The sequence below is a fragment of the Sciurus vulgaris genome, assembly GCF_902686455.1.
Source record: "Sciurus vulgaris genome assembly, chromosome: 15".
NCBI classification, from domain to species: Eukaryota; Metazoa; Chordata; class Mammalia; order Rodentia; family Sciuridae; genus Sciurus; species Sciurus vulgaris.
In genome coordinates, this window is record NC_136476.1 from 15,107,078 (window position 1) to 15,122,170 (window position 15,093).

Consider the following 15,093-nt stretch of genomic DNA (forward strand, 5'->3'; position numbering starts at 1 on the left):
GTAAAAACTGAAACTAAAACAAAGAAGAAATGGGTGTTTTATTCTAAAAGAAAAAAAAATGGTCTATTTATGCTAAGTTTCTCTACCTACCACAATTTTGGGATGGTTGCATTTTACAGCCACTATTTATGAGGAGAAATATAATATAGCTATAATATAAGACACTGGAGTGTCTTGGGAGGATATCTGAGAAAGTTTCTCATCATATTAAGTCCAAAGAATTTTGGAATTCTACTGCCTTTTATGATTCACACAGTCCTATTGCCTTCCAGTAACAGACTAGACTGGCAGTACCCTTTAATACTTTCCAGGGGATCTGATTTCTATCATGGATGTGTTTTATGGGCATACTTTCTCTTCTTACCTGCCACTTGCAAATTTTTCGAAAGCTATGGGTACTAGTCAGCTTTCCATTGCTGTGACAAATACCTGAGAAAAACAACTTAGAAGAGGAAAGATTTATTTTGGCTCATGGTTTCAAAGATGTCAGTCCACCATCAGCTAGCTCCATTATCCTGGACCTGAGGTGCATCAGAACATCATGGCGGAAGGACATGGCAAAGGAAAGCTGCTAAGTTCATAGCAGCCATAAAACTGAGAGAGAAAGGAGCCAGGTATAAGAATATTCTTCCACAGCAGGCCCTCAAGGAACTACTTCCTTCAACCATGCCCCACCTGCCTATAGTTCCCATGACCTCATCCATCCAGTTATTAATGAGTTAATCCACTAATGAAGTCAGGGCCCTTATGATCCCATAACTTCCCCAAGCTACACCTCTGAATATTGTTGCACTGGAGACTATGAGCTTTTGGGGGACATTCAAAATCCAAACCATAACACCAAGAAAAGAAAACAATTTTCTTGGATTTTTCATAAACATCTTTAAATATATTATTTCATACAAAGTCAGTATTCAGTAAAAGGTTGGAACTAAAGGATGTGGGGCTATATTATAAAATGAAATGACAACCCCAATCCTCTGTAACAGAGGCCAACACACTTTCTTTCTGTCAGTATCCAAATGGTTAATATTTAATGCTTTGAGTGCTACATATAATTCTGTCCCATATTCTTTCTTGTTTTTTTTTTTTTAATTAATTATGCCTTTAAAACTGTAAAAACCATCCTTAGTTCTTGGACTAGATTTAGCCACAGTACGCCAACCCCTCCTCTACAAGGTAGTTATTTGACTCACTCCTTAGGAGTTTTCTACTTAACTTGGATAACAATACATACGATTAATGGAATGATTTTCAAATATTTAAATTAACTATAAATTCTAATGACCTATGACAACTTAAATCTTTCATAAGATAATTTCTCCTAGTCCATTTTTAGTATATATTCATTTTAAAATTTATTTTAATTATTAAAATCCATTTGATTCAGTGAAATAAAATGGCAGGATCCGTTTAAGTTTGTCTTTCTAAAATTAGTTTTAATTTTAACTACCAACTTTAAGACCGATGTTTTCCTTCAGCGTCAAGTGCTTTGGAATCACTAATGCTTTCAATTATATATCAGGACTAACTTACGCTCCTCTTCTCAACCTCCTCCTTCTTTCTTTTTCTCTTGCCTTCCTTGTTTCTTCATCTTCCGGTTCAGGTATTGGGTCATCCTCTTTGATAACATCTCTGGTCCGTTTCCTCTTTGGTCTCAAGCTCTCTCTTCTAGGTAGCTTATCTTCCTCTTCTTCACCTAAACATAGAAATGAATGATTCAGGGAGCAACATCAGAAAGTGTTCTTTCTCACCACAAAGTTGGTTCTTCCTTTTTTGTAACCAGAGTCACACATCTGAGACCACAACCCAACAATCCATTGTCTAAATAGTTTAAATAAATGTATCTAGATTTTCATTTCCTTTGTAGGTCTTCTATTCAAATATGTGCATATGGGTCCCCAAATATTATTAATTCTTACAGTTCCAGTTTCATTTAATAGGATAACTAGATGACTGAGTTTAGTATCATATCATGACTTCTAAAGCCATGTAAATATATCCAAGTTTAGAGGTTACCAAGCCAACACAAGTGGTTGAGTTACAACCACTATGTGTTAATTACTGCTGCTGTCTTAGAACAAAGAATAGGAATCACAAGAAAGTGCTACAAACTAGAATAATTTTAGAGAAATACAGTCAGCCCTAGGGACACCTTCCAATTTAGATTATCTATGTCCTTTTACTGTTTTCTTTAATTTTTATTTTATTTATTTATTCATTTTTGAGATGGGGGATCTTACTATATTGATCAGATTGGCCTCAAATTCCAGGTGTTAGGGATTCTCCTGCCTTAGACTCCCAAACAAATAGTCAGGACTACAGATACACACCAACACACCCAGTTTTTGTTCATTTTTAATTCTAAATATTTCTTTCTCCTTTTTCCAAAATATTTCCTGCCCCTACCCTTGAAAAATAAACGTGGTAGTATACGCATTTACTTATTTCACTGGTAAATTCCACCAAACATTTAAAGAAGAATTAAAGTCAATGCTTCTGAAATACTTCAATAAAGCACAGAGGAGGGAGCACTTTCAAACAAATTATATGAGGCTAGCATTACCCTAATGCCAAAGACAAAGATACTACAATAAAAGATAACTTCTTGTCCAATATTCCTGGTAAACAAAATGCAAAAATTCTCAAAAAAATACAAATAAAATTAACTAATATAGTAAAGTGATTATACAACACAACCAAGTGGTATTTATCTCTAGGATGTGAGAATTGTTAAGCATACAAAAATCAAATAATAGATAGTCTACATTAACAGAATGAAGGATAAAATTACAAGGACTTAGCAATAGATGAAGCAAAAGCATTTAACAAAATTGCACACTTTTATGCAAAAATTTTCAACTAGGAAAAGAAGGAATTTACCTCAACATAATGAAGGCTAAACCCAACAAAATATCCTTGTATTTGATTTTGTTTTATAAGATCAGGAGCAAGGCACAGATGCCCAATCTCAACATAGAACTAAAAGTCCTAAACAGATAATTAGACAAAAAAAAAAAAAAAAAAAAAAGGAAAATTAGCATTCAGATTGGAAAAGAAAAACACAAAATACTTGAAATGAAAATTTGCAGATGGATAGAAATAAATGGCGGACTAGAGGGTGACTGCATCTCATGTCACTCCAGAACTCAGGATTCAAGAAGAGGAGGTATTGACAGACTGGGGACCAACTCAGAGCCGCTGGGTGAGTCTCTCCTACTGGGCGAGGCTAGCCAGTCAGAGCAGTAGTCCCAGAACACAGACTGTGCAGAAGAGTTGCCCAGTGAGACTCTCCCACTGGATCATTGAACCCAGACAACCAGGAAAGTCACAGAGGAGGGCTTCCCAGAGAGAGGCTTCCACGCAGAGCTAGGCTTCCCAGGCCCAGGCGCCAGGCCCGAACTGCAGTCAGCTTCTTGGAGGAGGACTGAAAGGAACTTCTTGGAGGAGATCTGCCTAGTGAGACTTCCCCACCGGGTGAGTCTTCCCCGCCGGCGAGGCTTTCCCACTGGGCCAAGGCCCAGACCAGCCACGCCCCAGCCCACAGACTAGTCCCCCTTTGGCTGACCATCAGTCAACAAGTGGAGGCACCTCTGTGGACTAACAGGGAATATATCCCACCTGAAGCCCACCACCCCCAGAGGGGCAGCTTCCTTATGGATCACTGCATTACCAAGTTCCTCCAAGACTTCACCTACTGGAGGCTAGGTGGTGAATTATGGGAAATCTACAGGGACACTCTAGGTCAATAGTTTCACTACTAGTGGGGTAGACACCTGACCAATATGAGAAAACAAGGGAAGAAAATGTCCCAAACAAACCTAGATGCTGCATCAATAAAATCCAATGACAGCATGTCAGAAGAAATGTCAGAAAGGGAGTTCAGAACATACATAATTAAAATAATCAGAGAAGCAAACAATGAGATGAAAGAGCAAATGCAGGTTTTGAATGATCACACCAATCAACAGTTAAAAGTTCAAATATGGGAAGCAAAACATCATTTCAATAGTTAGAGGTACTGAAAAAAAAAAAAAAAAAAAAAAAACAACCAAACAGAAATCCTTGAAATGAAGGAAAAAATAAGCCAAATTAAAAACTCCATAGAAAGCATAATGAATAAGTTAGAATGCCTGGGAGACAGAACCTCAGACATTGAAGACAAAATATTTAATCTTGAAAAAAAAGTTGAACAAACAGAGAAGATGGTAAGCAATCATGAACAGAATCTACAAGAATTATGGGATACCATGAAAAGGCCAAATTTAAGAATTATTGGGATTGAGGAAGGCTTAGATAAATAAACCAAAGGAATGAACAATTTATCCAATGAAATAATATCAGAAAATTTCCCACATCTGAAGAATGAAATGGAAAATCAAGTATGAGAAGCTTATAGGACTCCAAATATATAAAATTACAACAGACCCACACCAAGGCACATTATAATGAAAATACCTAACATACAAAATAAAGACAGAATTTTAAAGGCCGTGAGAGAAAAGAATCAAATTACATTCAGGGGAAACCAATACGGATATCAGCGGATTTTTTCAATACAGACCCTAAAAGATAGAAGGGCCTGGAACATCTTTCAAACTCTGAAAGAAAACGGATGCCAACCAAGAATCTTATACCTAGCAAAATTTACCTTCAGATGTGACGATGAAATAAAATCCTTCCATGATAAACAAAAGCTAAAAAAATTTACAAAAAGAAAGCTGGCACTATGGAACATTTTCAGCAAAATATTCCATGAGGAAGAGATGAAAAACAATGATGTAAATCACCAAAGGGATGAACTACCCTAAAGAAATAGTCAAATAAAAGAGAAACCAAGTCATGTCAAAAAAAAAAAAAAAAAATGAGCCAAATGACCGGGAATACAAATCAGATCTCAATAATAATCCCGAATGTTAATGGCCTGAACTCATCAATCAAAAGACATAGACTGGCAGATTGGATTAAAAAGAAAAATCCAACAATCTGCTGCCTGCAAGAGACTCATCTCATAGAAAGAGATACCCACAGACTAAAGGTGAAAGGATGGGAAAAAACATACCATGCACATGGACTCAGCAAAAAAGCTGGAGTATCTATCCTCGTATCAGATAATGTGGACTTCAAGCCAAAACTAGTCAGAAGGGATAAAGAAGGACATTACATACTGCTTAAGGGAAGCACAAATCAGCAAGACATAACAATCATAAATATCTATGCCCTGAACATTGGCTCATCCATGTACGTCAAACAAATCCTTCTCAATTCCAGAAATCAAATAGACCACAACACAATAATACTAGGTGACTTTGATACACCTCTCTCACCACTGGATAGATCTTCCAAACAAAAATTGAACAAAGAAACCATAGATCTCAATAACACAATCAACAATTTAGACTTAACCGACTTATATAGAATATACCATCCAGAAATAGAGCAAGCAATTATGAAATTCATCTGGAAGAATAAAAAACCCAGAATAGCTAAAGCAATCCTTAGGAGAAAGAGCGAAGCGGGGGTATCGCAATACCAGATCTTCAACTCTATTACAAAGCAATAGTAACAAAAATGGCATGGTATTGGTACCAAAATAGACAGGAAGATCAATGGTACAGAATAGAGGACATGGACCAAAACCACATAAATACAACTGTCTCATACTAAACAAAGGTGCCAAAAATATGCAATGGAGAAAAGACAGCCTCTTCAACAAATGGTGCTGGGAAAACTGGAAAACCATATGCAACAGAATGAAATTAAACCCCTATCTCTCACCCTGCACAAAACTCAACTCAAAATGGATCAAGGACCTCAGAATCAGACCAGAGACCCTGCATCTTATAGAAGAAAAAGTAGGTCCAAATCTTCAACTTGTTGGCTTAGAATCAGACTTCCTTAGCAAGACTCCCATAGCACAAGAAATAAAAGCAAGAATCAATAACTGGGATAGATTCAAACTAAATAGCTTTCTCTCAGCAAAGGAAACTATCAGTAATGTGAAGAGAGAGTCTACAGAGTGGCAGAATATCTTTGCCACTCATACTTCAGATAGAGCGCTAATTTCTAGACTATATAAAGAACTCAAAAAACTCTACACCAAGAATACAAATAATCCAATCAACGGATGGGCTAAGGAAATGAACAGACACTTCACAGAAGAAGATCTACAAGCAATCGACAGATATATGAAAAAACGTTCAACATCTCTAGTAATAGAAATGCAAATCAAAACTACCCTAAGATTCCATCTCACCCCAATTAGAATGGCGATTATCAAGAACACAAGCAAGTTGGCGAGGATGTGGGGAACAAGGTACACTCATAAATTGCTTTTGGGGTTGCAAATTAGTGCAGCCACTCTGGAAAGCAGTGTGGAGATTCCTCAGAAAGCTTGGAATGGAACCACCATTTGACCCAGATATCCCACTCCTTGGCCTATACCCAAAGGACTTAAAATCAGCATACTACTGAGACACAGCCACATCAATGTTCATAGCTGCTCAATTCACCATAGCCAGATTGTGGAACCAACCTAGATGTCCTTCAATTGATGAATGGATAAAGAAACTGTGGCATATATAAACAATGGACTGTTACTCGGCCATAAAGAATGATAAAATTATGGCATTTGCAGGCAAATGGATGAAATTGGAGAATATCATGCTAAGTGTATAAGCCAATCTCAAAAAACTAAAGGATGAATGATCTCGCTGATAAGCAGATGAGGACATATAATGGGGGGTGAGAGGGGTTAGCGTTAGGGTTAGGGATAAGGAGGGTGGTAAGAATGGAGGAAGGAAGGACTGTATAGAGGGAAAAGAGGCGTGGGAGGGGTAGGGGGAAGGGAAAAAAATAACAGAATGAATCAAACAACATTACCCTATGTAAATTTATGATTACACAAATGGTATGCCTTGACTCCATGTACAAATAGAGAAACAACATGTATCCCGTTGGTTTACAATTAAAAAAAAAAAAGAATGTAAGGTCAGAGAGAAATGTCCGATCCTAAAGAGCAGTACCCTTGGGTTCACAAATTTTGTGAATTCTACAACATATGGATGGAGTGGGAGTTTTTCTGTGCTTTGTAGAGGGTCAAAACATGGACCAGCTAACTGATTTTATTTCTCTTCACCTTGAGAGTACAAGTACCTTCATGTATACAATAAATAGTGTTTTTGCTGTACTGATTAAAAAAAAAGGTATCATATTCATATGATCCATCAATTTTTCATCCAAAAAAATTGAAATCAGAATCTCAAAGAGATATTATCATTCCCATATTGCTTGTATCACTAATCACAATAGCCAAGATATAGAACCAACCTAAATGATGATCAATAGAGAGATGAATAAAGCAAATGTAGTATATGCATACAAAGTAATATTCAGACTTTAAAATACAGGAAATTCTACTATAAGTAATAATGTGGATGAACTTTGCAGATATTATGCCATGTGAAGTCAGTCAGTCACAGGACAAGTTATGCACGATTGCACTGATATGAAGGATCTAAATTACTTAAACTCAGAAGCAGAGGAGGGAATGGTGGTTCCTTGGACCAAGGAAGAAAAGGAAAAGGGAAGGTATTGATCAATAGAAATAAATTTGCAATTATCCAAGAAAAATAAGTTCTTAAGGATCTGCTATAAGTCACTGTGCCTATACAAATCAGTCTTCTGTATTCTTGTGTTATACATCCATGGATTCAATCTCAGATTGAAAATATTCGGAAAAATAACTGCTTTTACTGAATGTGTACAAACTTTTTTCCTGTTGTTATTCATAAATGACAGGGTATAACAACTATGCCCAGGGTATAACAACTACATTATATTAGGTATGATAAGTAATCTGAAGATGATTTAAAGTATAAGAAAGATGTGTATAAGTTATGTGAAAATACTATTCCATTTTATAAAAGGGACTTGGGCATCTGAGGATGTTAGCATCCACGGGGTCCTGGAACTAATTCCCAGCAGGTACTGAGCACTATAGTTAACAAAACTGTATTGTAAACTTAAAATTATTCTTAAGAAGATAGATTTCATATCATGTGTTCTTACAATTAAAATAAGGATATTGAAAATTTATTAACCTATTTGACCTAATTGTCATTTATAGAAAGTCTACCTAACACACCAAAATACACATTCAGGGCACATTGAACATTCACCAGAATAAATCATATTCTGGCCCATGAACAAGTGTTAGTATATTTAAGGTTGGCCATCTTTTAAGGCATTATTTCAACCACAGTAGGATACATTTTGAAGGAGCCGTTAAGAAAATTTTAAAGGGTAATGATAGATGGGTGAGGGAGATGGAATTCAGAAATAAATTTGCTTGCAATCATTAAAAAAAAAAAAAAAACCTGAACTATTAAACTTGCATGATTTTACTCATGGGTGAAATTTACATCAGCCAATGAATTATGATTTAGAAACAAAAATCTGTCTTTAATACTTTATCTAGATTCCAAATTTTAAATTCTAAAAAGTGAATGTTTTATGTTTACCTACTAAATGTAGACTTGTGACTTGTGTGCAATGCTGCCTTTTGGAATGGGCTTGATTTTCTACTCAGATCATGGCACCAGGATCTATGTGAGATTATGAGCTTTTTCATTTAGGAGACACCTACATAATCCAAACAATTATTATGGTGAGTATTCATTGGCTTCCACGCCGTGCTCTGTGTCCCCTAATTGAAGTCTTCTTTAGAGTTGTTTTGTTTTGTTTTGTTTTTGTTTTTGTTTTTGTTTTTCCAAAATCAAAGCTTTTGCTTATATAATGGTCAATGGTCTTTCTCATGTTCCAGTCCATGAACGGTCTGGGTACCTGGAAAGGGGTCACAATTCATGCTCTTGAGCTGAGCCAACACAAGTAAAACACAGAGCAATTTGGACACAATAACCATGAATTTGGTATAAAAAATACTCTTTTATTTTAATTGAACCACCTGGTCAGTTCATTCAAAATAGCCAATCTGTTCTATTATATAGAGTCAGTCTTAGAGAAAACATTTTGCAGACAAAGGCTTTTCCAGGGAAAAGAGGAGAGAAATAAAAGAGCAGAATGTTGTGGACTACCATCTACTTGATCAAGGTCAAATTATAAACTGGGTAGATGTGGATGTGTACCAACTGAACAGAACCCAGAGTGAGGATCTATTTGCTGGGCTTGATCCCTTTTGTGAGACCATCAGAAACCACTCACACTCACTCCTGTCCTTATATGTGATGGTTCAAGCCCACAGATGATAGGATGACCCCTGAATTTATTGCTACCCACAAGAAACACATCCCAGATGGGTTTATCCCGGCTCACTTGAGCTTTCCTCGGTATCATCTTCTTTTTCTTCCACTTGGATTTTCACTGTTGAAAAAAGAACAAAAGTATAGCAATTATTTAAATGCCTGTATGAGTGTTTGTAAAAGGTTCTTACTTTTATTATTTTCATTGTTAATGTTTTTGTGCAGTTAATAAAAACATCTTTAGTTCACTTGTCAAAATGCACATTATTTGTTAAATATGGATAGTACAGCATCTATACAACACTGAAGATTCATTTCACTGCCTTCAGCGATTTGCAAAACACTCTGGCTATAAGCCTATCAGCTCAATACAAAATAACTTCAATGAAAACAAAATTCTATATTACAATAGGTACATTGGGAACTATTGGTTCATTTCATTTTATGAGAAATTGAATTGTTAGCAAAGCTATATCCACATGCCCAAACAAACTAGGTTATCATAACCAAATTAATTACTTAAAAATAGAAAACAATTCATTCCAACCAGTTTCACCAAGCATCAAAAATGCTTAAAGTCTGATCTTTCCTATTTCATATATTCATACAGGTATTATATTGATATAGCTTCAATTTGCCAGCACATGATTCACCTTGACAGTGTGAAATCTGGTGATTTTATAGTTCAATATAAGACAACTTCTGCTTATTATCTACCCCAAACTTGTACAGTATTTTGTTTTCTGTTTTGCTTCATTTTTGTAAAGGAACATATAGGTTTTACAAAAATGTTAGTGGTATAGTAACACGATAAAAAACATACTAATTGGCAGATTTATTTCCCTAATGTTTTCACTAAAGTCAACCTCATATGCATTGGTCACAGTTTTAGTAAGTCACCCAGAGACAGAGCTCTATGACTTGCCTTGATGAAAAATGAAAAGTATACCATTCCTTAAAAAACAAAGTCTAAACTGGATGCAGTGGCTCACATCTGTAATCCCAGCTAAATGGGAGGCTAAGGCAGACAGATTACAAGTTAAGGCCAGCCTGGGCAACTTAGGGAGACCATGTCTCAAAATAAAAAAAATAAAATGTGAAGGGTTCAGGGTGTAGCTCACTGGTAGAGCACCAGTTGATCCAATCATCGGCACCACATCTCACACACACACACACAAACACACACACACACAGTCTATTAACTTATTATATATTAATTTTATTAATTTTTATATAACATAGAATGACATAAATCCAAAAAAGAAAAGATGACAATGTTATCGTGAGTGGATGAAACAATCTCTAGTTTTATTTTTGCTTTAGCACTGTCAAAGGTCATTATTCAGAAACTGATAGGCATATGGAAAATGCAACACATGTCAAGAGTGTAAATTCCATTCACAAAGCAGATTATTATAAAAGCACTTTTTGCTTTCAAACAGTATTTTCACAAAAAATTTTAGGATAGATATGCAAAAATGTTATCACTCAACATCAGTCTTAGAATGTGAAAATAAATGTTTTTTTGTTCAGAATGGACATATGCCCTCTGTTGCTAGCGGTAACTGGATCTACACAGGACAAAGAGTTTTGTCACTATTGAGAGTTTGCAGTAATGAAGGCAGACACTTCCAAAAAGATATTCTCCATTCTACAATAGGTCATGCTCTCTTATTTGCAATTAATGCCACCACCAAGCTTCAAAGAATTCCTGGGAAGGCATTTTAATATCAGATTAGCCTTGGAGCATAATCTTATCAGTATGTACAATATAGGAAGAGCTGAGGACAAAGAACAAATACTAACTCCCAGCCTGTTCTGCAACACAACTAACCAAAGCATTTTTTTTTAAACTGCACAATTTATTATGCTGATTTGTAATGACTGAGTCATTGGAACATGGCTAAGTAAAATAGGAAAAACTACTAAATGAACAAAAATATAAGGACATTTTTCAGTAGGATCATATGTCAAACAATAGCAGCAGAAGAAAATGTCTCTAGCCATGGAGATGAGAAAGAACTGTTTTCTCTAATGACCAAGTGAAAGAAAAAGCCAGGCCAGAGTCATGGATCATCTTCTCTGGTACAAATAGAATAAAAATTTAAAATTCATAAGAAAGACATCCCTGTGGTATCATGTAGAGAACTAAGAAAGAGCTGTGATTTTTAAGTGGTACAAGAAGTGTATTGCAGGAACAGCCCATTCCCTCTTCTTGAGTTCATGTTCCCGAGTGATGCTGCTCTGGGCACGATATCATCATATTCTCATCAGTGCCTTCTTAGCTTGGTAGCATTCCTTTGTCTGGCCAAGAAAAAGTCATTTTTATGCTCATTGGAATAATAACCATTTTGTTCTTTATCCAAACCTCAGCTAAAGCATCATCAGCATCAAACAATGAATAGGGGTACTGTGACTGAGAGATTTAAGACTCCATTAAAATCCTCAGACCAAGCTTGATTGGAATAGAATAGTATTTTGCCTGAAAAGTAAATATCAACAGTGGTCTGTATTTCCTTCAACTCAAAGCAATGCTGAAGAAACAAGCTCAGAATCTTTTCCAAGGCAAAAGCCTGTGCAAAAGACAAACTCAGCTGCAGATTGTCTTTCCTTTCTTGGACAATTTTTAAGATGGCCTGTTGCCATGCCATCTCTTCGCAATCCCTAGTAGCTTATTCCCAATCATATGACCCCCTCATGCTTTGGCTGCTTCCCAAGGCCTATTGATCTTATAATTTAAAAATAACCCTTCTCTCCTGGGAGTGACAGGAGGTCAGTGAAACAAGAGGAGAGGGAGGTCTGTCAAGATATTGGAGGCTGCAAGCAAAACTGCACTGAAGCATGTGTGCTTAGGTAGAAGAACAAGCAGTGGGTGAAATGAACTCCTGGGCAACCCTGATCTGTATTTCAGGCCAATAGATGCAAGAATTAAAAACTATAAAAAGCAACAGCAGCAACGTGTTGCAGTTCAGAGGCACTGAAGGTGTTCAGAAAAGTGGATGTTGTTCTGGACTTTCGTATTTAATCTATAGTGCTGAAAGTAGTTCGCGTTGAAGATCAGGAGTTTAGTTTGACATACTGGGTTTTAGATGCTTATTACATATTCAAGTATAACATGGGTAGACAGTTGAGTATGTGAGCCAGCAGTTCAGAAGAAAGGTCAGGCTGAAAATATGAATTTAGAATTATTTGCGTATAGATGATATTTTAAGCCATAGATCAGGTGAGATCACCAAGAACATGCATGTAAGCAAAACAGAAAAAGGAGATTCCAAAGTTGAGAGGACAGAGAGAAGAACCAAGAACAAAGAGACTAAGAATGAACAGTCATTAAGGTAGGAGGAAAATAAGACACTGTGGAAAGCAAGTGTGTACATCAAGGAGATGTACCATAGGCTGCTAAGTCAGTCACAGGGAGGACTGAAAGTCGACACTGGATTTGCCAATGTGGAGGTCAATGATGATCTCGGCAATGATAGATTCAATGAAGTGGGTAGGACAAATCCTGAATTTTCATAGCTTTAAGAGACAATGCCCATCCCAACCTCCCAGTACACTGGAAGAGGAAGCTTCCAGCTCCAAGTCACCTGAGCCCATGTCCCCCAATTCAGTACAGTCATGAGTGCAGTGCAGAGGTGAAGTGACAGGGCAGAAGGACGAGTAATTTTGCTCCTGGCCAAGGGGCCAGCACTGGCCATGCTCATCCACCAGGTGCTGGAGAACCCTGGTGTCTCTGTGTTTGGGAAACTGCTGGATAAGTCCAATGTTAGAGAGCTGGCTGCAAGTGACATTGCTTCCACATGCCGGCTGCTCACAGTGTTTGCTTATGGAACATATGCTGACTACTTAGCTGAAGCCAGGAATCTTCCCCCACTCACGGAGACTCAGAAGAATAAACTTTGACACCTCTCCGTTGTCACCCTGGCAGCTAAAGTCAAGTTGGAAGACCTGGTGATTGAAGTCATGTATGCTGGTGTGCTTTCGCAGCTCCCTGGATCAGCGCAATCAGCGGCTGGAGGTTGACTACAGCACTGGACCAAGACCAAGACCCCAGTGCCATTGCCGGAACCCTGTAGGAGTGGTTGGTGTAGGGGCTGCAAGGTTGTGCTGTCAGTTATTGAGGAGCCAGTGAGCCATACCAACTAGCACAAGGAGCAGCCGCTGGGCCTGAAGCAGCAGATCGAAAGTGAGGTTGCCAACCTTAAAAAAAAACCATTGAAGTTACAACAGCAGAAGCAGCTGCAGCCTCATCTCGGGACCCCAGCAACATCGGACTGAACTGAGGGAGCCAGCTCCAGGCACTCACCAGCGCCAGCCCAGCAAGAAGGCGTCAAAGGGCAAGGAGCCTTGACAGAGCGCCAAGATTTGGTCCAAGTCGAACTGAAGGGGTTCATTTCTTTCCTAGGGATGTGGAGCTCCAGCTACCTGACTGCCTGTCCCTTAGGAGTCCTCAGAGAAACTTCCTGAGCCCCTGGCCAGCTGATAATCCTAGTTCCTGACCTGTCACCTCCTGCACCCAAAGCATAGATGACATCTTTTCTAGGGAGGAGGCCAGTACAGGTCAAGTTTCTGTTGGTACTTTTTGTTCTACATGATTTCCTCAAGTGTTCTATTGCTCCTTCTCCCTGTTGTGCTCTCCTATTTCTTTAATAATTCAGCATCTGTCCATGTTTATTACTTCTGTCACTGAGCAGGTGGGCAGTCCTGAAGGTTGCTAAGTCTCCAAAATTACCCCGGGTGCTCCTGCTACCACCCTACCCTGCATGTCTAATTCCTGATTCCTACTCCCTATGCATGCCCATTGACTAGCATGGGCCCTGCCAGAATTCCTACCGTGAGAATTCTGGGAGCCAGGCTGCCATGCTGAGAGTGGCTGGACACTTTCTTCCTAGCGTCCCAGCACACTACGGTTTCCTTTCTCCCATCCTCCCCTTGGGTCCTGGGAATGCTGCTGCTTCAGAGATTCCAGAGCCTGAGAAGGACAGCTGTTGAGATGTCGAGATGTTGAGAAATGGTTCTTTGTGGGCTCTGACCATCTTGGGAAGCCCACTGGCAATCCTGGAAAGATTTATATGTCCTTTTGTGAGTTTGCTGGCAAAGGGAATATAGAGTGTATTTTTAAGAAGTATATATGCATGTATCTATATATAACACAACAGAAATAAATCTATGAGAAGTCTATCTCCAAAAAGAGGGAGAGAGAGAGAGAGAGAGAGAGAGAGAGAGAGAGAGAGAGAGAGAGAGACAATGGGCATTGAGATAAAGGAGACAACTAGTTTTGCCAGTCAGAATGCTTCTGTGTGCTGATAAGATCCAATAAGAGTGAGAAACTGGTGATAAACATTATGAAATAAACCCCCATTATTAATTAAATAACACAAACAAGATTATCGATATTTTCATTTAATTTCAGTTGCTTTACATTTTGTTTCTGGGCTGTGTTTCTCTGAGATTTTAATAAGAGACTGAGCAATTTATTAAATACCCCTGGATTATATATGGATCCACCATATGCCCACTCAAAGGTATGGGACCAAAGGTTGAAGAGAGAAAAACAGAAGCAGGAAGGAATAAGAAGAGGAAGGAAAATATATAAAGAAAGGGAATTAAAAGAGCAAAAGGGGAGTGAGGATTACAACAAATGATCAGAGCAAAGGATAAATACAAAGCAAAAAATTGCATTTCTGTCTTTGCAACATATTATAAATATTGCATATTTATATATACAGTTGTCTCTCTAAATCTGTAGGAGAATTAGTTCCAGGAAAATGTTCTAATGCCTTCAATAAAATTGGCCTAGTATTTGGATATAACCTATGTATATAGCCTGCCA

General features: G+C 37.8%; 1 protein-coding gene and 1 pseudogene across 2 annotated transcripts in view; one reads left to right on the forward strand and one right to left on the reverse strand.

The window, feature by feature from the left end:
- The window catches only part of TMC1 (transmembrane channel like 1), a gene marked incomplete at its 5' end in the record, with an annotated part of 125,085 nt that extends 113,174 nt beyond the window's left edge, over positions 1-11,911 (reverse strand). The window contains 3 exons of the mRNA XM_079112144.1: positions 1,537-1,699; positions 9,334-9,381; positions 11,743-11,911. Coding sequence (XP_078968270.1) covers positions 1,537-1,699; positions 9,334-9,381; positions 11,743-11,911 — 380 coding nt within the window. The remainder of the gene's footprint in view (positions 1-1,536; positions 1,700-9,333; positions 9,382-11,742) is intronic.
- A 733-nt stretch (positions 11,912-12,644) lies between these two features.
- On the forward strand, positions 12,645-13,644 carry LOC306644865 (COP9 signalosome complex subunit 7a-like; annotated as a pseudogene). The gene is made up of 2 exons: positions 12,645-12,749; positions 12,889-13,644. The product of its transcript is annotated as a COP9 signalosome complex subunit 7a-like (transcript).
- Positions 13,645-15,093: the final 1,449 nt, after the last annotated feature.